This window comes from Amblyraja radiata, chromosome 7 (genome assembly GCF_010909765.2).
Source record: "Amblyraja radiata isolate CabotCenter1 chromosome 7, sAmbRad1.1.pri, whole genome shotgun sequence".
Classification (NCBI taxonomy): Eukaryota; Metazoa; Chordata; class Chondrichthyes; order Rajiformes; family Rajidae; genus Amblyraja; species Amblyraja radiata.
Genome location: NC_045962.1, coordinates 24,420,960 through 24,445,182, shown reverse-complemented (window position 1 = coordinate 24,445,182; position 24,223 = coordinate 24,420,960). Strand labels below are relative to the sequence as shown.

Genomic DNA, 24,223 nt, shown 5'->3' with positions numbered 1-24,223 from the left:
CATTGTTTGAGCTTCCACTATAAATAGACAATTGGATGAAATTATGAGTAAAGGGCTTGTCCCACGAGCATGCGACTCCATGCGGCAAGCGCGACCTAAAGGGTCGATCCCACCAGCATGTGCCTGCATGTGGCAAGCGCGACCTAACATGGTCGCTTGAGCCGTACGGCCTCGCGGGGCCGGTCCCACTTCGATCGCCGGAGCCGTATGGAGTTGTGCTGGGCTGGTCCCGACATCGCGCGGGGCTCCGAAAAACTGATCGTGTTCAAAAATTCCGCGCGGCAACGGCCTGCCGGCCCGCAGCCACCTCGACGCCGTACGTCACGCGCGAACGTCCCGCGGACTTCGCTCGAACTTCATGTCACTCACTCGACCTCCGCGCGGCTCCCGCTTCTGGTTAGGTCGCGCTTGCCGCATGGAGTCACTTAGGTCGCACTTGCCGCATGGAGTCGCATGCTCGTGGGACAGGCCCTTTACTGTGTAAAATATCATTACAGGTCAGCTGCCAAAACTGGCTCATGCTCAGTGCGATTCAAGTCATGTTGAAAAGGAATCTGATTGGGGTTTATGACTTGTGACACTAGGAAAGGTGAACAGTATCTTCCAGAAAGCTGCGGGCCGAAGGGCCTGCTCCCATGCTGCTCTAGTGAAATGGAGGATAGTAGAGGGGCAGGAGGTAAGTAATGTGCCCACACTGCAAAACCTATTGCCCAAAGTAACTTCCACGCAAAAATAAAAGACTCTTGCGATCATCTTCCGATTGTTCTTCCACATCTGACAGTTATGGAGGCGAAATGCATGCAATATTTGTTAAATCAGGCACGATAACCTATGACCAGTTACGTTTCTCTGCTTCATGGTTGCTGATTGACCTCTCGTTCCTGAGTCTCATCTTGCAGTGATGAATGCTTCTTTCACTTTAGTTTGAATTTTTCATGCTGACAAAATCCCATGCCATCCTTTGCCTTGTAACACATGTACACATTTGTTTTGCATTGCCTTAACATGCAATCTGTTTAACATCCAACAACATCCAACAGTGGTTTTAAAAATGACCTTGCTCACAGCACAAAGTAATGCCTTTGCAGTAAAGCAGTGCTGCCATTGTTACCAGTGCAATACCATCTGTCAATGGCTACTTCTAAAAGGACCCTGTCTCTGTGCATCAATTTAGGACACATACAGTGCAGAGGACTGATTTCAAGCATCCTCACACAAGAAGAGCTAAGGAGAAACATTTTTCTATGAATAGACGATAAACCAAACCGCTCGTACATTCCAGCAGTGGAGAGAGAGAAATAAAGCAGAGAACAATTGATTCATAATATGGGTCCGGCAGACAAAGGATGCACAGAAAATTCCAGTTCTCAGTCCTGATGTTTAAATAATTGATGTTCCTTAAACCTGCTTATGGTGTCTGTATATTTCTGCAGAAGACAGCAAGCCCTTTGCAATCGGTGGCACTGGATAGAGCTGCATAGCCTGCCCGCTGCTAAATTGCTTCTTAGCAGCTTTTCAGATGCAAGCTTGCAGCAGGATTGTTGCAGTGTACTCGTTGTTTTCACTCTTGGTTTTGAGCAGAGGGGTTTTGCTACATGCAGAAACTCAATAGAGATCTCAGCACAGCCACATATCTTGTTGAAGCACAACTGGAGGTTGTCCTAATCCAGTTGAGTACGAGCCATGTTTAGCTGGTCATCCATCCTTGGAGATGACGCGTGGAGGCTTAACTGCTGTCGTGCATGCTCTTTCTGCGGCTGGGGTTGTCTCTGCTCCCTTGTCTCTTTTGGTGCATCTCCTCCCACTTGCACCTATTCCGGATAACCCCATTTAGCATTGGCTTCAGCCTTGGGTTGACTTGCACCAGAGCCTGGGAATCAATGGAGAAAAAGGGTGTAAATGCATCTTGTTGATAATTCTACCACAGTGCGAATCAGAGCCGCTAATTTTAATGGGACATAAAGTTTCTTTCCTCTGTTATGTGTTTTTGGAGCCTTGCTTTTGAATTTGTAGCTAGAAAATTAATAAAATTTGAAGGAAAATGAACCGAATTAACATAATTTGTCCTGTTTAGATTTGATTGGAAGATCCATTTAGATGGCATAAATATGCATCAAATGCATTTTTAAGTTTCTCTAAATATTCATCACCAGATAAGACTATACCAAAATATACCAGGATTCACTCAATATTCATAACCAGATATCACTGTACCTATACTAATTCAAACGTGTGGCAAATGATTATGGGTGCAAGATAAATTTTCAACTGATCGAAAATAATCCAGTGGCTCAATCTAATGTTGGATTCTTGTTGGCATGATAACTTTCTAGAAGCAAGAGACATCAAAGGGAAGGGGAAGAGTGTGGGAACATCATTAAGACCTGGCTAGTAGTGAAGGAACAGCAGACTTGAAGGGCTGAATGGCCTGCTGCAGCTCGTGTTCATTATGATTTTACACACAGTCACCCAAAATGTTCCTTCACAGTTTGTAATACGACAGGAGGTACTCACATCTTGCAAAATCCTTCACACTCCGTAACATTTAGATTGTAATAAATTGCAACGTAAACCACACACCACTCCTGTGTCCAAGTCAACTCTCGCAACCACAATATCATTCCTTAACATTTGCCAATCTCACCAAATTAGTCCCATTATTTTGAATATTAATGTTAAAATTAATGTTCTATCAGTAAGTATTGATAGTTCATTCCTTGTATCATTAGAACAGAAGAGAGAACAGAAGAGAGAACAAGCATGGGCCTTTCTACCTGCAATGTTTGTGCCTAACAATGATGCCAAGTTAAACTGATCTTATCAGCCTGTACATGATCCATAACCCTCCATTCCCTGCACTTTCATTGAAACAAAACGTCATTGTAATGGAGACACAAGGAGGTGCAGATGCTGGAATCTTGAGCAAAACACAAAGTGCTGGGGTAATTCAGCCTGTCAGGAGGGGAAATAATCCAATACCTGTGGAGGGAACGGATAGGTGATGTTTCAGTACCCTAAAAAGTCATCTGTCTTTTCCCTCTGCAGATATTGCCTGGTCTGCTGAATTACTCCAGCACTTTATGTTTCAAACATTGCAATGGCTCCCTTTGCGAACATGTGCAGTTTGTCTCTTCCATAGACTATAACCATATAACCATATAACAATTACAGCACGGAAACAGGCCATCTCGGCCCTACAAGTCCGTGCCGAACAATTTTTTTCCCTTAGTCCCACCTGCCTGCACTCATACCATAACCCTCCATTCCCTTCTCATCCATATGCCTATCCAATTTATTCTTAAATGATACCAACGAACCTGCCGCCACCACTTCCACTGGAAGCTCATTCCACACCGCTACCACTCTCTGAGTAAAGAAGTTCCCCCTCATGTTACCCCTAAACTTCTGTCCCTTAATTCTGAAGTCATGTCCTCTTGTTTGAATCTTCCCTATTCTCAAAGGGAAAAGCTTGATCATATGGGACACATTCATTCATCTAAAATTTCACAGCTTTAAGAAACAGTTTGTATTTTGTTTAAGATTTAGAAGGCCCACTTATCCCTTATTATATTGATCTCTGGAGTATTGAGCTTTCTCTACAAGAAATGACCCACGGGAAGAAGGCTGTCTCCAACATTAGCCAGAACTTCCCACACAGACCAGCTTAGAGTCATAGTCATACAATGTGGAAACAGGCCCTTTGGCTTAACTTGTCCACACCAACCAACATGTCCCATCTACATGTGTTCAAAAGGGAACTGCAGATGCTGGAATATCGAAGGTACACAAAATTGCTGGGGAAACTCAGCGGGTGCAGCAGCATCTATGGAGCGAAGGAAATAGGCGACGTTTCGGGCCGAAACCCTTCTTCCATCTACATGTCGCACCTGCCTGCATTTGACCCGTATCCTAAACATATCCTATCCATGTACCTGACTAAATGTTTCTTAAACGTCGCGCTAGTACCTGCCTCATCGACCTTCTTCGGCAGCTCTTTCCATACACCCGCCACCCTTTTCGTTAAAAAGTTACCCCTTAGGTTCCTATTAAATCTTTCCCCCCTCTACTTAAACATACGTCCTCTGGGTCTCGATTCCCCTACTCTGAGCAAGAGACTATGTGCATCTACCCGATCTATTCTGCTCATGATTTTGTAGAGACCTAGCCTGCTCAACCTTGGAAGAAGGTCGCTACACTTGGATAATTAAGTAGATAATATGAACATTGGCTGGTTCAGCTGGCTGAAGACAGAGCAAGTTAAGACAATTTCAGTCAGCTGCAGATCAGACAAATAGTGTTGAAACTTCATTAAACCTATCGCTCTAAGCTGATGATACAGCAATCGTGTGTTTCACATTCAGATCCAACCCCTGCACCACAATGCACATGTTACAACTCCAATTTATCTTAGACACAAGTAACTGCAGATGCTGGATTACAAAAATAGACACATGGTGCTGGAGTAACTATAGGGTGGCACAGTGGTGCAGCTGGTAGAGCTGCTGCCTCACAGCGCCAGAGACCGAGGTTTGATACTGATTTTGGGTGCTGTCTGTGTGGAGTTTGCACGTTCTCTCTGTGACCACATGTGTTTCCTACAGGTGCTTTGGTTTCCTCTCACAACCCAAAGATGTAGGAGGAGAACTTCTGCAAAGTAGGCATACCTTGAGGAGATTTCACAGTGGAGCAGACAAAATGTGTAGGAAGGAACTGCAGATGCTGGTTTACACTAAAGATAAGACACAAAATGCTAGAGTAACTCAGCGGGACGGGAGAGAAGTTATCTTCCTCTCTCTGATGAGAATTCCGCAACACCCTCTATCGTTGCCCCCCCCCCCCCACTGTGATTCCTCGTAGTCACCTGCCCCTCAGCTGACAATGATCCATTCTACATTTTCCTTGATCTTTGTCCTGATCTTTCTTTTCCTCACCTTACCCATATCTCTAGGCTCCCTCTCCCCGACTCTCACTGAAGAAGGGCCTCGACCCGAAACATCACCCATTCCATCTATCCAGAGATACTGCCTGTCCCACTGAGTTACTCAAGCATTTTTAGACATACATAGTCATATTTAGATTTAATGATTTAATGAAATATGAAATGAACAAAAATCTACATCTACTGCATAGCGAAAGACTCTGAATGTATGCAGTTGTGTGTTTTTTTTCATAAAACTATTAAACTCAACTGGAAATACAATCAAGATGTTGTCTTTTAAAGTATACCATCAAAAATAGTGGCAATCTATACACTTTTGTTCACACTTAGAAGTACAGCCATGGATATGAATGAAGATATGTTTGCAGTTGAATCTGAGGAGGACATACTGTACATTAATTTACAGGAAGTACAGTGGCACAACAGTAATACTGCTGCCCCACTGTGGCAGAGACCAGGGTACTGACTGCATGGTTTGCACGTTCTCTCTGTAACTGCGTGGATTTCCCCCAGGTGCTTCATTTTTTTTCCCACATCCCAAAGACGTGCGGGTTTACAACTACTATGAATGGTCGGCGTGGACTCGATGGGCAGAAGGGCCTGTTTCCATGCAATATCTCTAAATCAAACTGAAAGGATTCGTTCTCAAAGTACATATCTACCTGGCCAATTCTATGTTGCAGCTCTATATTGCTGTAATTAAGTACAAGTGAATTGTTAGTTTCGTAATAGCTGTTTACTTCAGGTCGGGGTGGGAGATTGCAACCTTCACGTGGTCCACCCTGTTTCGACTAATCAACCCGACGTGCACAAACAAATAGATCAAATAGAACAAGTTGACCTACAATTTTATGCTGTGCACGCCATACGCAAGTCTTCAGATTGAACTGATTCTAGGATATAGCTCAACAGGTTAGGCAGCATCTCTGGAGAACATGGATATGTGACGTGTCGGGTCGAGACCCTTCTTCAGACCTTGGATAACCTTCCTTTTTGTAGAAACAAGGAATTACAGATGCTGGTTCACAAAAGAGACACAAAGTGCTGGAGAAACTCAGCGGATCGGGCAGCATCTCTGGAGAACGTGGGTAACATCTTTTTAAAAAGCGAATAAGAAGTGTAAGGAAATATTCATAAAATAACATTGAACAGTCCAGAAAATCTGCGGAATATTAGTTTGATTGTATGTTTTGGTCTCAGTATCATCCTGAGTGAAATATCTGACTTATTTGATTCGTAGGAAGGCAGACACTTTACAAATCAATGAAACAGCACGACTGAACATAGTCATATTTAAATAGTATTTTCAGACTGTGGGGTAGGCTATTCAGGAGTGAACTGGGAAGATTTATTTTTCACATGGGGGTAGTGAATCTTTGAAATCTTTGAAATCCTCTATCCTGGTGGGCTGGGGAATCTCAGTCATTGAATTTATTAAAAAACTAAGGCTTTATGTAGCACAATCACCCAAATTAATTATATCTGTTGAAAAGTCTGTCTCTAATCTTCCTGCAGACTAATACTCCATCCAAATGTGAATGCTGCTATCAAAATATTCAAGTGAGATTTCGAAGCCCGAAGACATATTCACGGACATTTAAGCTAATACTTCCTTCCTTTGAAAAACGTATTAGCTAAAATGTCTGAACTTCCTCTGTGAAATTGAATCTTCTGACAGTATCAGTTCATCTTGAGAGACATGGAACGAACAATAAATGGCCTACAGTGGAAAGTAATTCCACTACAGATTGTCCAAAGTACAAACCCTGTTTGGTTCAATAATAACAGTCGTGAGTCGTAAGTTTGTCAACTGTGTTCGCTGCCTAGTACTGTGCTCCTGGCTCACATGAATAATTGGACTGTTATGGTTCAACTTGTCAGCGCTGCATTGAAATAGCAAGAGAGTGCACTGCTCTCAAAGTCCTACCATTTATTAACTGATTGTCACAAACGTATTGGAGTGTACGTAGAACTAATTACTTCGCTAGCTGCAAGCCAAACATATCATGTGGGAAGATCAATTGTTCCCTTCCTGAACTGTGCAGTTGAAGGCTAGCATTTGGCAAACTCCCTTCTTACAGAGATACAACTGGCGTGGTAAGGAGAAATTTTTCAATGAATAAATGAAATCATATCTATAAACGCCATCATCTCTTTTTTATTTAATTGTGCTCAGAACTTCAACTTAAAAATGATTAGTTTCTAAAGTGGAGATTTCACTATGTCTAAAGTATCAATAAAGTGAAAGCGTTAAAGATAGATACAAGTGCTGGCGTGACTCAGCGAGTCAGGCAGAATCTCTGGAGAATAAAGATAGGTAACCTAGTGAATCAGGTAGCATCTCTGGAGAAAAGGGTGTGGGTGGCGTTTCAGTCTGAAGAAGGGTCCCGACCCGAAATGTCACCAATCCTTTTTTTCCAGAGATGTTGCCTGACCCGCTGAGTTACTCCAGCAATTTGAGTCTATCTTTGCTATAACCGCTCTAAATTCTAAGCTCTAATTATGCACGGGGGACTTCAGACTTTTGTTTTGTTTTGCACTATATTGTTATTTATTTATCTATTTACCATTTCTTGTCTAGTTACTATGTTCTCTATTGAATACTGTGTTTACAGACCTGTCATGCTGCTGCACGTAAGAATTTTGTTGTTCCCTTTCGGTACACATGACGTTTAGACACTCCTGACCCTTGACTATGCATTCTGTGAATTACCCATGCAAGAAAATTGTTGCCTATTGACCCCACTAAAGAATGGGCAGTGCACCATGCATTACTGCTTGTGTATATACTTGCGAGCCAGAGAAGATCCAACATGTTACCTCGTAAAGGGGGACACAGATCCCATCGATCCATTCCAGCTGTAGTCTTGGAAGTTCATCTTTCCTGTTTCGATCAAAGATGGCCTGGAAACAATAACTGAGAATTACTGGTAGTCTGGTGAAATTAGTATGTCAGAGAAATACATCGAAAGTTAACTAAACAGATCGTCGTCGGCAGCACGGTGGCACAACGGTAGAGTTACTGCCTTCCAGTGCCAGAGACCTGGGTTCGATCCTGACTATAGGTGCTGTCTGTACGGAGCTTATACGTTCTCCCCATAACTACGTGGGTTTTCCCCAGGTGCTCCGGTTTCCTCCCACATTCCAAAGACGTACAGGTTTGTGGTTTAATTTGGCTTCGGTTAAAACAAAATTGCCCCTATTGTGTAGGGTAGTACTAATGTGTACAGGCCCCATAGCAGAAGCGTCCACGTCGCAGGGCTGGAAACTGGAAGTGGCCTGAGCTAATTCTGCTACCACCATCATCTATTATATCTATTGTACCAACTCCTGCAAAGCTACAACCACCAGCCTACCAAGTTTTAACAAGTGATGGCTCCCACTGATTGTCGCCGGAAGCCTGCGTCCTTTTCAGGACAGATGAAGACAGAGGGGCTTGCATCTGCAAAACAACAACTGATTGGAAAGCTCTGCAACGAGAATGACTGTGATATCTTATGTCTACAAGAGACCCACAGAGGCCAGCAACAGCATCGGCCTAAGATCTCTGGAATGAAGCTAGTTATTGAAAGGCCACATGAGAAATATGGCAGCGTATCTTCGGTAAAAGAGACCTAATCATTGCTGTTCAACAATTGTCTAACTCTCTCCCAGTTACCTAAAATATGGCAGAATGCTCGTGTGATCGCTATCCTTAAGCCAGGAAAGACCCTAAAGAAGCAAAAAGCTACAGACCGATCTCCCTACTATGCCACCTCTTCAAGTTCTTTGAGCGCCCCATCTTGAACAGGCTAGGCTCAATCACAGAGCAACACCTTATACCAGAGCAAGCTGGCTTCCAGCCTGGGAGATCGTGCACCAGCCAAGTGCTCAAACTAACTCAGCACATTGAGGATGGTTTTGAGAGGAATGAACCAACTGGCATCGTCTTTGTTGATCTGACAGCTGCCGACGACACTGTGAACCACCGGCTGCTCCTCAACAAGCTCCATGGCATGACAGAAGACTTCCACTTGACCAAACTGATTCAACAGGTACTGGAAAACAGATGCTTCTATATTGAGCTAAATGATAAATGCAGCAGATGGAGGAAACAAAAGAATGGCCTAGCTCAGGGCAGCGTCCTTGCTCCGGTGCTGTTCAATGTGTACACTAATGATCAGCCAGTGTTCCCAGGGACGAGAAGCTTCATATATGCTGACGACCTTGGAATGGCAGCCCAGAGCACTCACATAGATGAGGTACCAGCTACCCTCTCATCATCCTTAGACAACTTGACAAACTACTACAAGGACAACCAACTGAAGGCAAACCCTGCTAAGACCCAAGTTAGCCTGTTCCACCTTCGTAATCGTGAAGCTGGGAGGAAACTGGCCTTAACATGGAATGGTGACCATTTGAGACATTGTGACCACCCTGTCTACCTTGGGGTCACTCTGGACTGAACCCTCTCTGTCAAGCAACACATCGAAAGTGTGAAGGGCAAAGTGAGGATGAGGAACAGCCTCCTACGCAATCTGGCAAACTCGTTGTGAGGTACAAATGCATCCACACTGCGGTCAACTGCTCTTGCACTGTGCTACTCTGCTGCAGAGTATGCTTGTCCTGTTTGGGAGAGATCATTTCATGCGAGGAAAGTTGATGCCGCCCTTAATGACAGCTGCAAATACATCACTGGCTGCCTAAAACCAACGGATGTGGATAGCTTGCAGGTCTTGGCTGGTATTGCTCCACCAGGAATCCGCAGTTCAGTTGTCGGTAGGACTACTGAACGTAGTAGGCAAGTTGGGGACACCCGTCATTCCTGTCAATCCCATCACCCAGCCCCAAAACGGCTGAAGTCAAGGAAGAGCTTCCTTCACACAGTCCAGCCACTGTCACAGTCTCCTCAAGCAACCAGACTAGCCTTGTGGGAAAAGGAGCGCAGTGAAAATCACCATCACGTTCTTTAAATGCCAGGCACTGCCTGATACAATTTAAAGTATTGCATAGGTTATACTATTCAAAGACCAAATTGAATAAGATCTTCCCAACTGTCCCTCCTCTTTGTGATAAATGTCACTTTCAAGAAGCCACCCTAACTCATACTTTTGTATCCTGTATAAACATACAAAACTTCTGGACGGAAATATTCAATATTATCTCTAAAACACTTAAAACTCAATTGGAGCCAGATCCAAAACTAATAATATTAGGAATGTCAGAGGGCTGCCCTAATTTAACGATATTTCAAAGACGTTTCCTTGACTAGGGTTTAATAACTGCAAAAAAACTTATCCTTAAATTCTGGAAAAAGATAACAGTCCCCACAGTGAAGATGTGGATCACAGAAATGACCGAGACACTACATCTAGAAAAAATAAGGTTGGTCTTGACTGACAAACCAGATCAATTTTCAAAAATATGGTCTCCTTTTATTGAATTTCCTCAACAACATAATGGTTGAACACAAACTCAAAACCGATGGTAGGGTCGGGTGAGCGAGCGTATGGAAGGGTAGTTGGATATATCTCCGTTTCTTTTACACCTTTGTTAGTTCCGGGATTTTTTTTTCTCGCTTTTCTTTAAATCTTTTCTTTCCTTTTTCTTTTTTTCTTATCGAGTTATTAGTTCATAAAATGTTAAAACTGAAACAGCACGAAAATTGTATAACTGTTATGTCGACCATTTTCTTTTTGTACAATTGTTTCTAACAAAAAGAAAATCACCAGCACGTAAATATGCCAATCCCAACCAAGGAACAGCTACCACCTGGTCACAGGTGTGACTGGATGACCTGGAAGTCGTACAGGGATGGGCTTCGTACAAGGATGGATCGATGCAAGACCAATATCAGCAACAGGGGCTATGCAGATGCGGCAGACACAGAATGTGAATGTGGAACATCTGTACAATCCATGCCACACCTACCAAGATGCCCACTTCGTGGTGAACAATGCTGCCTGGAAGATCTAGCGGTGGCAAACGAGAAAGCTGTCCATGGTGCAAGAGCCTGGCCGAACATTTGAAACATAGATGATGGGCACGAAAGAAAGAAGTGTGTACAGGGATCGCTGATTAGTGCGGGTCGGTGGCTGAAGGAGCTGGTTCTGCGCTGTATCTATAAACTAAACTAAACTAAAAGAAAGATACCCGAGTGCGGATCCTTAATCAATCTTTTTTTTAGTTTATTGTCACGTGTACAGAGGAACAGTGAAAAAGATTTTGTTGCATGCTAACCAGTCAGCGGAAAGATTATACATGATTACAATTGAGCCGTCCACAGTGTACAGATAAAGGGAATAACAAGATAAAGTCCAGTAAAGTTCAGTTAAAGATAGTCTGAGGATCTCCAATTCATTATTATTTAGATAGATCTTGACAATAAGACATTGGAACAGAATTAGGCCATTCAGCCAATCAAGTCTGCTCTGACATTCAATCATGGCTGATATACTTCTCCCTCTCACCCCCATTCTCCTACCCTCTCCTCACAACCTTTGACGCCCTTACTAAACAAAAACCTATCAAATTCTGCTCTACAAGTATCCAATGACTTGGCCTTCAAAACGGCTGTGGCAATTAATTCCAAAGAGGCACCGCAGCTCTGGCTAAAGAAATTCCTCCTCATCTCCATTCAGTGCCTTTAATGTCCTTTTATCCTGAGGCTGTGCCCTCTGATCCTAGACTCTCTGGAACCATCCTCTCCACATCCACTCTATCCATGCCTTTCATTATTCGGTAAGTTTCAATGCGGTTCCCTCTCCTCCTTCTAAACTCCAGCAAGTGCAGGCCCAGAGCAGTGAAATGCTCATCATACACTAACCCAAACATCCCTGGGATCATTTTCGTAAGCCTCCTCTGGACCTTCTCCAATGCCAATACATCCTTCCTCAGGTGTGGGGCCCCGATACGGCTCACAATGCTGTAAATGCGGTCTGACCACAGTGGGCCACGTGGAGATCATTGGCATTTGGTTACTCAGGGAATGGAGGGATGTGGGAAGACAGAATGGGAGGATGGATACCTTTGCTCTGTTTTCCAAATATTAAACAAGGAATCAGCAGATGTGATGGCCAGAGTTTAAAATGAAAATGCCATCCGATGGCAATACAGACATTCCTGCAGTTTCTGCATTGAACCAGGAAACTGCATTGAAAACATTCGTAGAGCAAAGAACTGCAGATGCTGGTTAATACACAAAAGGACACAAAGTGCTGGAGTAACTCAGCAGGTCAGGCAGCATCTCTGGAGAACATGGATAGATGATGTTTGGGGTTGTGACCCTCCTTCAGACTGTGTGGGGGAGGAGAACGCTGGAAAAGGGGAGAGGCAGGAGTGGCAGGTAATAGGTCGACACAGGTGAGAGGAGGTTGACAGGCAGGTGATTTGAATAAAGGCCAGAGATAAGAACAGTAGGTGTGAGACGAGTTTTGAAGCATTGCAGATTGTAAAGCCAAGTAGCGTGGAGTATAGGGTGTGGGGTGGGGGATGTAGGTTGGTAGAAGGGGCATAATTGTCTTGTTTATTTTGCAAGTGTTCTGATAAAATTTCATGAGTAATCATGAGCGTAACATTTTCAACAAGCCAATGCAATTGGGCAGTATAATAATGTACAGTATTCTTCAATTAAAAAAAAAGAATACATCCAAGATTGGTAACCTGGCCAAGTTTTATTAATTCAGCTGAACAGATGCAAATATTAAAATATCACTTTGATGTGTTTAGTCCACTGACTGAGTGAATATAAATAAAAAATGACAAAAAATCTATAATGAAGCGTTCAGTTTCATTGCTGTGCACCCATCGGTTTCTTAGTAAATTACATTTTTAATATTGCAAAAACATTTAAAATGTGCCTACTGTGACTGTACACCGAAAAATAAATGCTGAAATAACAGTCTATGGAGTGTAGAAACCTCAGTCTAGTGAATTAAATCTTAAACCAACCTAACAGATTAAATGTAAAAGCACTAAGGTAAGTGTTTTTTCCCATAACTACCCCATGTTTAAAATTTCGCTGTCTTCTGTACAGGTTCCGTTGATTCTATCTGGATTGTGCTGGCATCAATTATAAGAAAATAAGTGCAATACCACCGCCTCAGTATTAGTTTAAGCAACATTTGCCTGGAAGTTTTTTTAAACGATATTAATGAGTTGTTAACATATTGAGCATGTAGATGATATGATTAGTAAGATTGCAGATTATGTGAGAGTTGGCAGTGTTGTGTATCGAGAGCAAGGTTCTCCAAAGGTACATTGGTATCTAGATCAGTAGGAAAGTTGGGCAGAGTATTGACGGATGGAATTTAATCCTGACCAGTGGTGGCACGGTGGCACAGCTGTAGAGCTACTGCCTTCCAGCGCCAGAGACGCAGGTTCGATCCTGACCCACGGGTGCTTGTCTGCACGGAGTTTGTACGTTCTCCCCGTGACCTGCGTGGATTTTCTCAGAGTTCTTCAGTTTCCTCCCACACTCCAAACACGTACAGGTTTGTAGGTTCATTGGCTTGATGTAGAGGTAAAATGAGCCCTAGTATGTGTAGGGTAGTGTTGATGTGCGGGGATCTCTGGTCGTTGCGGGCTTGGTGGCCCTATGGGCCTGTTTCCACGTTGTATCTCTAAAACAGTGTAAGCCGATGCACTTTGGGAGGTCAAATAATGGATTACATCTACAGTAAATGGTAGGGTGCTGAGGAGTGCAGATGAACAGAGGGAGCTTGGCGTTCATGTCCATAGTTCCCTGAAAGTGGCAATATGGGTCGATAAACTAACATAGAAGGCAAATGGCATGCGTGCCTTCACAAGGGGCATGGAATATAAACGTTGGGCCCTTCTGTTGTAAATATACAGAACACTGGTTAGACTGCACTGGAATATTGTGTGTAGTTCAGGTCACCACATTACAGGAAGGCAGTGATTGTACCACTGTAAGTGCTGAGAAAATTCACCAGGGTGTTGAGTAAGATTGGAGGAACTCAGTGGGTCCGGTAGGATCTGAGGAAGTAGTGGAGATACAACTTTTCGGATCGGCTCCCTTGCTCAGACTTGAAGAAGGGTTGCAACCCAAAATGTCACCTGTCCATTCTGTCCACAAATGCTGCCTGACCCACTGAGTTCCTCCAGCACTTTCTTGCTTAATTTAGTATAAGTTTAGTTTAGTTTATTATTGTCACGGGTGCTGAGGTACAGTGAAAAAGTGTGTTTGCATGCTATCCAGTCAAAGAAAAGGTTACACATGATTACAATCAAGTCATCCACAGTGCACAGATAAAGGGTACAAGATTCACTGCATGATATAGCAAGCCCAATTAAGGATAGTTCTGAGACCTCCAAGGAGGTGGGTGGGAGGTCAGGACCGACTCTAGTTGATGAGGAGTTATCAGTTACCTGATAACAGCTAAGACGAAACTGTTCCTGAATCTGGAGGTATGTGCTTTCAAATTTCTGCACGTCTTACCCAATGGGAGAGGGGAGAAAAGGGAGTGACCGGAGAGAGACTGGTCCTTGATTGTGTTTTGCTCAAGATTCCAGCATCTGCAATTTCTTGTGACTTCACCAGGATGTTACCCAGAATGGAGGATATTAGTTATGGATAGAGATTGAATATCTGCGCTTGTTTTTTCAGAACTTCTGAGTTACTGCAGCACATTGTGTCTTTTTTTTGTGTTCGTTGTAAACTGGCAACGCAATGTATACCCAATTTCTGATATTCCTGGGTCGCTGCGATACCGGCCTTGCTGGCTCGACAAGCCTGACTCACAGCCACCGCTCAATATGCAACTGGCATCAAAGGTAGTCACGACAACCACACATGTTTCCAGAAGGTGAACTTGGTGGTTTGAAGAAATTCTTCAAAGCAGCTGCTGAAAATGGATGAATGACACTAAACACAGAACCTTAGCACTCAAAGAAAGAAGAAACTACTGAAGTTTGGCTCGCTCTACCTCAAGCTGGTAATTAAGAGAATAACAAAAAACAAGTCTGTGGTAGTCTGTAGCACGGAAAGAATGCTGATAACCAGAGAGTTTAAACACACAGGATTACATGGTCTTCAATCTAAATGAAGCAAATTACAAATGCATGAGGTCTGAGAAGCTATGGTGCATTGGGAAACAACATGCTATCCATAAAAGAGTAATAGCTAGCAAGTCAGGAACTATCACAAAATTTGCAAGTCATATATAAATTGCTTTTGTAAGGCAAAAATACACAATGGGTAGCTGTGGCCATCAAACAGAATTAAAGATGGTATAAGTTTAGTATAGTTGTCGTGTGTACAGAGGGAGTGAAAAGCTTTAGTTTGCATGCTTTCTAGTCAAAGAAAAGACTATATACAATTAAGCTGTCCACAGTGCACGGATATAGATAAAGGGTACAACATTTAGAGTCATAGAATCATACAGCACGGAAGCAGGCCCTTCGGCCCAACTTGCCCACGCTGACCAACATGCCCCGTCTACACTAGTCCCACCTGCTTGCGTTTGACCTGTATCCCTCTAAACCTATCCTATCCATGTATTTGGCCGAATGATTATTAAACATTGTGATTAGTACCTGGCCTCAACTACTTCCTCCGGCAGCTCGTTCCATACACCTATCACCCTTTGTGTAAAAAAGTTACCCCTCAGGTTCCTATCAACCCTTCCCCCCTCACCTTAAACCTATATCCACTGGTTCTTGATTCACATACTCTGGATAAACTGTGCCTTTACCTTATCTATTCCTCTCATGTTGTGAAACACTTCTATAAGATATCCCCTCATCCTCCTGCACTCCAAGGAATAAAGTCCTAGCTTGTTCAACCACTCCCTATAGCTCAGGCCCTCGAGTCTTGGCAACAACCTCGTAAGTGCAAGGTAAAATAGTAAGATTAAACGAGAACTTACCAGTTTGAAGTTTGATCTGTATTTTATGAGGAGGAACGTTGAGGGAATACGTGAAGAACCCGCTTCCAACGCATGCGTGTCATTCTTCAAAGCAGCGGTGTGAGGTCACAGAAACTATAATGACCTAACATAGTAAGATTATCAAAGAGATACCAGTTTTGATATGATCATAGGAGGGTGGGAGCGGAGGGCACGTATTCCCTCAACGTTCCTCCTCATAAAATACAGATCAAACTTCAAACTGGTAAGTTCTCGTTTAATCTTACTATTTTACTTCGGAGTCACGTGAGTGACTACGTGAAGATTTCAAAGCTCTCTGACCTCATGCCGTGGAACGAGTCCATGCTTCACACCTGCCTTGGGTATTGGGAGAGAGTATCATTAGCAATTTTAGACACACTTATACAAAGACTTGTGTGATATAACGAGAAAATAAATTTATTAATTGAAATCATAGCCCGGTAACCCTTCGGGCAAATTATAATATTGAACGTAAAATGCTTTCCGAAAATGATGATGGCTCCAAAACTGGTTTATTATAAAACCTTTGTAAAGTCCTTTCGGATGACCATCCTGCTATTCTGAGGATTTGGTCCGTGGGTACCTCCAGCATTTTTGCTGCAGATGTTGCTGCAGCCCTGGTGGAATGAGATTTAAAAACATTAGTGTCTATTCCTGCCATCTTTAGGACACATTTGAGCCACCTTGAGATAGTTTGGGTCGTGACCCTTTTGTGCGGTTTCTTGTAAGAAATTAACAGAGCCATTTCCTGCCCTCGAATGCTCTTAGTATATTCCATGTATAATTGGATATGTCTTGCTATACACAGACGTTTGTCATATGGATATGCCATAAATTCAATCACTTGACCCGATGAGCCTGGTCTGTTTTGTTTTATTAACTCATGTATGACAAACACCAGTTTCTCGGGTGAGATGATCAAGGAGTCCAGGCTCAGTTTGCTTAATGACTGGACTCGTTGTGCAGAAACTAACGCCATGAGCATAACCATCTTCATGGTCAGTTTCTGAAGTGATAAGGCTGTTATGGGCGACCAGCTCCTCAGCATGTTCAAAACGACACCCACATCCCAAATTTTGGAGTACCTGGTTTTAGGGGGATTTGCATTGAATATGCCCCTCATAAGTTTTGTTACCAGGGGGTGCGTTCCCACCGTGTGCCGCTCCGTTCCTTGTGATAGGTAATTGGAGAGTGCACTTCTGGCACTATTGATGGCACTGCAGCCCAATCGTTTGTCATAATGGAGGTTTGTTAAGAATTCCAATACGGCCGGAATGTTCTTGGCTCTTTGGTCGAGGTTGTTGTCAAAGCAGTATATGCCTCATTTCTTGATGTGTCCGAGGTACTGCTTCCGTGTTGACAGTCTTTGTGCGGATGTGATGAGATTCATCGTCCTGTCTGACAGCCCCATGCCGTGTAGTGGGTCTTTCAGACTCTACAAATCAACAAATCCATAGTATTATGGCATGGGTGACTGCCCCCCCCCCCGTTACTGGATGAATTAATAAATTTGGGCTATGTCCAATAATGGAACATGGTTCTAACACCATCCCCTGTATGACCGAATACCACGGTTGAGTAGGCCAATCGGGTACTATGATAATCCCAGATGCCGAATATTGTTGAATTTTCCTTAGTACCCGGTTGATGAGGCAGAATGGAGGGAAAGCATTAAAAAAAAAACGCCATTTCCCCCAATGCAGTGAGAAAGCATCTGTAGCTTCTGCCCCAGGGTCTGGTTTCCAGGAGACATACCTTGGTAATTGGTGATTCAACCTGGACGCAAAGATATCAATATCTGGTCTACCATATTTTGCTGTAATTTCAGCAAATACATTTTTATTTAACATCCATTCCGTGTTTTCATTAAATTTGCGTGACCTGGTGTCTGCCACTGAATTTAGCTTACCTGGTAGGTATGTTGCCGATATCCAAATGTTTCTTTGGATACACCATTTTGTAATACCATAGACGGGTTGTCCATAATGATGGGGTTGGAGCAATACCTAATGCTATGTTCCCACTACTGTAGTTCAATTATAGCTTCCGTAGGCAGCTCCATAGGTCTATCAAAATGACCTTTGTTAAATTTGAGTGCTCTAATTTTTGCTCTTTGCAAATTTTGATAATGTAATGGCCCAAAATGTGTGGCCGGGAATGTAGCCACAATCTTCCCAATTATCCGGCCTACCCATCTAATGGAGGGTCTGTTGGTGTTTAAGAAGCTCGCTGCAATCCTCCTGTAGGGCTGCGGCTTTATCTATTGGTAAAGTTACTAATATATTGACCGTGTTAATGGTGAATCCTAGATAATCCATATTAGTTTCTGGTATCAATTTACACTTAACTACCGTCTGTGTTCCCCTCTGATGGGTACTGTATAGTATGCATCTTTTAAGTCAATGCTTGTCATATAGAAACCAGCTGATACTAATTCTTTAGCAGTGATAAAGGTATCCATCTTAAAATGAACATATTGAACGAATGTGTTTAGGGTTGAAAGGTCAATGATAATCCTGCAACCCCCATCTTTTTTATTTTTAATAATATGTTTGATACAAATTTTAATTGTTCATGAGTAGTATGCTCAATCACACCTTTTGTATACAATCGTTGTAGCTCCATGTGGGTTTTAGATTGTTCGGTTTTTATAAGGACGAAATGCCTTTCTGGTGTATGTTGTACTGGGGGGTTATTGGAATGAGTAAATTCTATCAGATAACCCTGAATACTGCTTAGAATATACGAGTCTGTAGTGATTTTACACCATTCATAACTGTCGTATTGCAACCTCCCACCCCCCCGTCGTGGGTCCCTTTTTTACAAAAGAACCACACCCACCTACCTCCATGGTTACTGGTGGTTGTATTATTTTCTTGGTTTTTTGAAAAAGGGGGTTTTGTTTTTATTGATTGTGTTCGAGGTTGTACTGGAGGTTGATGCTTCCGCATCTTCCAGGGTGGCCGTCCCTGGCCATACCCTAAAAAAGGCTGCTGTGGGTTGTATTGGTTTCTGGCAGTGCCACTGATATGAGCCACACTTATCGGTCTTACATGTGGCTGGTACCGTGATCCAAAATAAGCCTTCATGCTGGCTTTGATGAGCCCCAATGTCTTGGCTTCTTCGTCCAGTTTCTTGACCTGTTTGGTCAAGTCTTGCCCAAACAAAAGGGTTGAGGTTTTAACGGCTCTTTGTTTGCAAATTGTTGTGTATTTGGGATCCAGTGTCGGCTGAATAGCAGCCTTTTGCATGCTATTCAGCTCATATTGTACATTACAAAACAGAGCTAGTGCGTCTTGGTGGTCTTTAGTTAGCTCTGTTTTGTCCAGGGTGCGGGTGTAGGCTGTGATCCCTGCCGTAAGCCCCTTTAAGGTTTTCTGGATTTTGAGGTCCTGGTTCCTGATGTCCCTCCCCATATGCTTCCAAATGCATTGGTTGACACTGGGGATTTATAATGCATCACAGTTACCAGGTGGCAGATGTCTGGCCAGTGTCTCTGTGAATATTTGTTGTTGGAGTTGATGGCCAGACATGTAGTTAATACTGGCTGCCATCCTGGAATCCAAGTCTGCCCCTGTTTGACTTGGTTTGTAGTAATCAGCCACCATGTCCAGCAGTGTATGTTTTTCTGCAGATTCAGGATCATGGGAAGCTGTGTGATCAGGGTCTGGCCCATCAGGGTCCTGCCCACTCTCCTCCGAAGAGGTCGAGATTTCAGGGGGTTCCTCACGGGGTACCCATATGGGGCTTGCCTGCCCACTGTGGCTAGTCTCCACATTCATGGGACTGCCACTGTGAAGGAGCTCCTCCAGCAGCTCCTTTAGACGGTCTTTGTGTTGAGCTGCACTTGCTATTTTTGGCTGCTCCCATTCCTGCAGCCTTTCAGCAGTGTGCTGCTCTACTCTGTATCCCAGCTGTTCCCGTCCCCGGTACTCACGGGTGCTGGTTTGCGGGCTTTCCTCGTCCCGCCGCTGGCCACACCGGTCCTGACTGTCGGTCCACGTCTGTTCCCGGTCAGCTGTTTCTCCTGGCTGCTCCGTATGCAGCCACTCATAGCGGGTTTGTTCCGTCTCCCGCACCCGTTCAGCCCTGGTCCGATATTGATACGGGCTGGTCGCCCGCTGCTGCTCCAAGTCGGGCTCTTCTAGATGGTGTGTTTTAGTTTGAACTTTGCCTCCCGGCCGGGGAGTAAGTTTCGTCGGTGCCAGAATGACTTCTGGCACAGCTGATTCCTCTACCGAGGCCTCTAGAGCCGACGGCTGCTGTCTCTGCCGTTCATCCACGTTTACAACGCGTTTCTCGGGCAGCTTTTTAGCAGACCGCTTCCTTTTTACTCTGTCCATTTTGCTGTGAATAAAAATGCAGAGTCCTTACCTGCCTTTTGCTGGTCCTTTTTTCTTCTCCCGTTACTGGGGGATGTCCTCCCCCCTCCTGTTGACTCATGCAATGCGTGTAGCGATATGACAAGCATGCGTTGGAAGCGGGTTCTTCACGTAGTCACTCACGTGACTCCGAAGTAAAATCCAATTATAGATAGTTGAAAGGTCTCCAATGAGGTATATGAGGGGGGTGGGGGTGGGGGGGGGGGTGGGGGGGGGACGGTGGTGGCCGGTCAGGACCACACAGGGCATGAGAAACTATATTGGGGGTTAAGGAAATGGCAGTAAAACTAAATCGATATTTTGTGTCTGTCTTCACAAACAAAAATCAGGAAACTTTCCAGAATTTCAGAGACCCGGGAATGATCATAACTGTGCTGTCTGTGTGAAATTTCCATGTTCTCCCTGCACCCATATGGATTTCCTCCGGGTGCTCTGGTTCTTCCTGGTGCTCTGGTCCCTCAGGTTCCTATTAAATCTTTCCCCCCTCACCTTAAACCTATGTCCTCTGATTCTCGATTCCCCTACTCTGGGCAAAAGACTCCGTGCCAAAAGGCCCGATATATTCCATTATGATTTTTTACACACTATAAGATCAGCCCTCATCCTCATGCGCTCCAAGGAATAAAGTCCTACATCTCAGGCCGTGGCGTCCTGGCAACATCCTCGTTAATCTTCCCAGCACCCTTTCCAGCTTGACAACATCTTTCCTATAACGTGACCAAAACTGAACATAATATTCTAAATGCGCCCTCACCCACGTCTTATCCAACTGCAACACGACTTCCCAACTTCTATACTCAATAATAATAATAATAATAATAATAATAAATACTTTATTGATCCCCTCAGGGAAATTCAGATGTCCAGAAGCCCCCAACCAACAAACCCACAGATTCAAAACGAACGCAGACAGAAAATACATAGAATACAATGTGGACACTACCTGAGAGCAATAAATACTTAAAAAGACCAATAATTAACAGTTAAAAATTAAAAATTGCAAAATGTATCCCCCTACAGCCTAGCGGTCCGAATTATAAAATCTAATGGCTGCAGGGGTGAAGGATCTCCTGAACCGCTCCGTTCTACAGGGCAGGGAGAGGAGCCGGTTGTTGTTCCGAGTGCTCTTTTGACTCTCCAGAATTACATGGAGGGGATGCCCGGGGTTTTTCAGGATGACCTGCACCTTGTGCCTCATACGCCTCTCAAGCACATCCATCCCAGAGTCTACTCTCCCCTCCAGCACTGAGCTAGCTCGTTTAACCAGTTTGACCAGCTTCTTGTTGTTTTTTGCACTAATGCTGTTGCCCCAGCAGACAACAGCGTAGAAAATAACACTTGCAACCACAGTGTTGTAAAACATGTGCAGCATATCATTACACACATTGAAGGATTTGAGCCTTCTGAGGAAAAAGAGTCTGCTCTGGCCTTTTTTGTAGAGGGACTCAGAGTTGACAGACCAGTCCAGTTTGTTATCAAGGTGCACTCCAAGGTATTTATATGTCTGCACCACCTCAATGTCAGCCCCTGCAGCGTTGACCGGCTGAAGGGGGAGATTGGACCTGCCAAAGTTAACCACCATCTCTTTAGAATACTCTGACAGATGAAGGCTAATGTGCCGAAGATCTTTTTGACCACCCTCTCCACCTGTGTATCCATTCCAGATTGCTTTGGGAAACCAGGAAGGAGAAAGCTGGGGCTCTGATGGAGATCTGTGCATCTTCGTTATCCACAGGGGTGGTGCCTGAAGATGCCGGGTAGCTAATGCTGTTGCTTTATTTAAGAAGAACAGCTGGGATGGGCCAGGTAATTATGGGCCATTAAGCCTCGCATCCATGAGAGGGAAATTATTGGAAGAAGTTCTAATGTACATTTGGAAAAGGGATGGTCAGCGAAAAGTCCGATTAAAGATAAGGTTTCCAATGAGGTGGATGAGAGATCAGGACCACACTCTAGCTGATGAGAGAACCATTCAGTTGCCTGTGTGATGGTCTCAAATATCACTCAATTCCCCACAGCATCCAGCCTCTGTTTGTATTCCTATGGAAGCTTTTCCAAGGTTATTTGAGTTTAACTATGAATCATTGTTTCAACCACAGGCTGTTGATATGTTGCAGACTTCAAACATGCTTGACTTTGTGCTGCCAGTCCCACTGAATTACTCCAGCATCTTGTGTCTATCTTCAATGTAAACCAGCATCTAACTTCCTACACACTTGAATTTGGAGATGTGTAGGAAGGAACTGCAGATGCTGAGTTAAACTAAAGATTGACACAAAAAGCTAGAGTCAGACGGCATCTCTGGTGAGAAGGAATAGGTGACGTTTCGGGTCTCCAGCTTTTTGTGTCTATCATGAATTTGGAGATCATGATAGACAACTCAGCTCGACTGGCTCACAGATAGTTTCCACTATAAACACAAAAACATCAGTGAAGTGGCAGTCAGAAAATGAGGCAGCTTTGAGATGCTGATAGGGTTGAATACACAATCGACACACAATAGTTATCTTCAATATTCACTTTTTCCACCTTTCATTAAATTGTCACAGGCAATTCTCCTTGCATAATCAGAACTAATCCTAATGTTTAATTAATTTTTACCACATATGATATAAGGAAAATTATGACAAGCTAATCACGACTGGAAATCAAATGATCCCATGAGAACGACGGCTTGTTATTTATGAGGTGATGATTAATACAAGGCAGTTGATCCTAACTGGAAAAGTCCCAATACACGGGAACTGGATAATGTGTGGTGCACATTTTCAGGAGATTTAGGAACTATGAATATTGAATTCTCCAATTTGATATAACCTCTAACAACACCCTTTCTCACCCTCTTCTTTCCCCCCACATCATCCCCACATCATTTCTCCCTCCCTCATCCCTGTGTGCCACCTGGATTTGCACATATTTCTCCCCTCTCCCTCCCTCCCCCTGTTTTCCTTCCTCCAGCTTCACAATTCGCAACACTTCAATCCCTGTCTCACACCTGTTTTTTTCATCTCTGGCCTTTGTCTAATGATTTGCCAATCAACCACTCCCCCCCTCCCCTCACCTATTACTTCCCACGCTTTGCCCTGCCCCACCTCTCTTCCACTTTTCTCTCCACCCGCCTCCTCCACCTCCCCCCAATACAATCAGTCTGAAGAAGGTTGCCGACCCGAAACGTCACCAATCCAGAGATGCTGCCTGACCCGCTGAGTTACTCCAGCACTAAGTGTCTTTTTTCAGGAACAGGAGAATGTAGTTCCAATTCTCATTCAGCAGAAGATAAAGATAATTTGTTTACCAGAAGTAAACTTGTTTGATGTAAATATGAGCTAACAATATTGCAGAAATATAGAAGTGCAGATACTGGCTAATAAACAAAAGGACACAAAGTGGTGGAGTGCCTGATCAGCTCAGTTACTCCAGCACTTTGTGTCCTAATGAGCTGACAATTATTCTGGCTGGACAACCTCAAGGGGAATACTTGGGATTGATACTCTTGTAAATGTAAATTGTTGGTGTTGTTGTGCATGGATTGTTTTGAGAGTGAGGGCCAAGGCTTGTGATGATCTTCAGTTGTCATGAGACATCTTTTGCCACCAGTTGAGTAGGGAAGGTTTAGAGGAATGTGAGCCAAACGCAGGCAGGTGGGACTAATGTAGGTGGGGCATCATGGACACATTTATCTGTTTTGTAGTAAATGCCTACTATATTCTGTGTGCTTAAGCAAAGTAAGAATTTCATTGTCCTATACAGGGACACATGACAATAAAGTCACTTGGTTGGCATGGGCAAGTTGGGACAAAGGGCCTGTTTCCGTGCTGAGTTACGCTTGCTCTAGTTACACTGAGCAGCAGAGATGGAGAAACAGAATGAGAGCCCCCTGCACAGCCCAGGACATCCAAGAAGAAGAAGTCATCAACTACATTCCCATTGAGTAGACCCCAAATGTCCAAATAGCAACAGTTCTGCACCTTAATCTGCCTCTGCCTCCCCCCACTTACCTGCATTTGGGCCCA

The 24,223-nt window shown here is 43.8% G+C and overlaps 1 protein-coding gene across 1 annotated transcript in view; it reads right to left on the bottom strand.

The window, feature by feature from the left end:
• Positions 1-474: 474 nt before the first annotated feature.
• Positions 475-24,223, bottom strand: part of pde11a (phosphodiesterase 11A) — a 189,825-nt gene continuing 166,076 nt past the window's right edge. Inside the window, exons 19-20 of the mRNA XM_033023867.1 lie at positions 7,760-7,843; positions 475-1,870 (exon numbers count right to left, since the gene is read on the bottom strand). Coding sequence (XP_032879758.1) covers positions 1,727-1,870; positions 7,760-7,843 — 228 coding nt within the window. The 3' untranslated portion in view covers positions 475-1,726. The remainder of the gene's footprint in view (positions 1,871-7,759; positions 7,844-24,223) is intronic.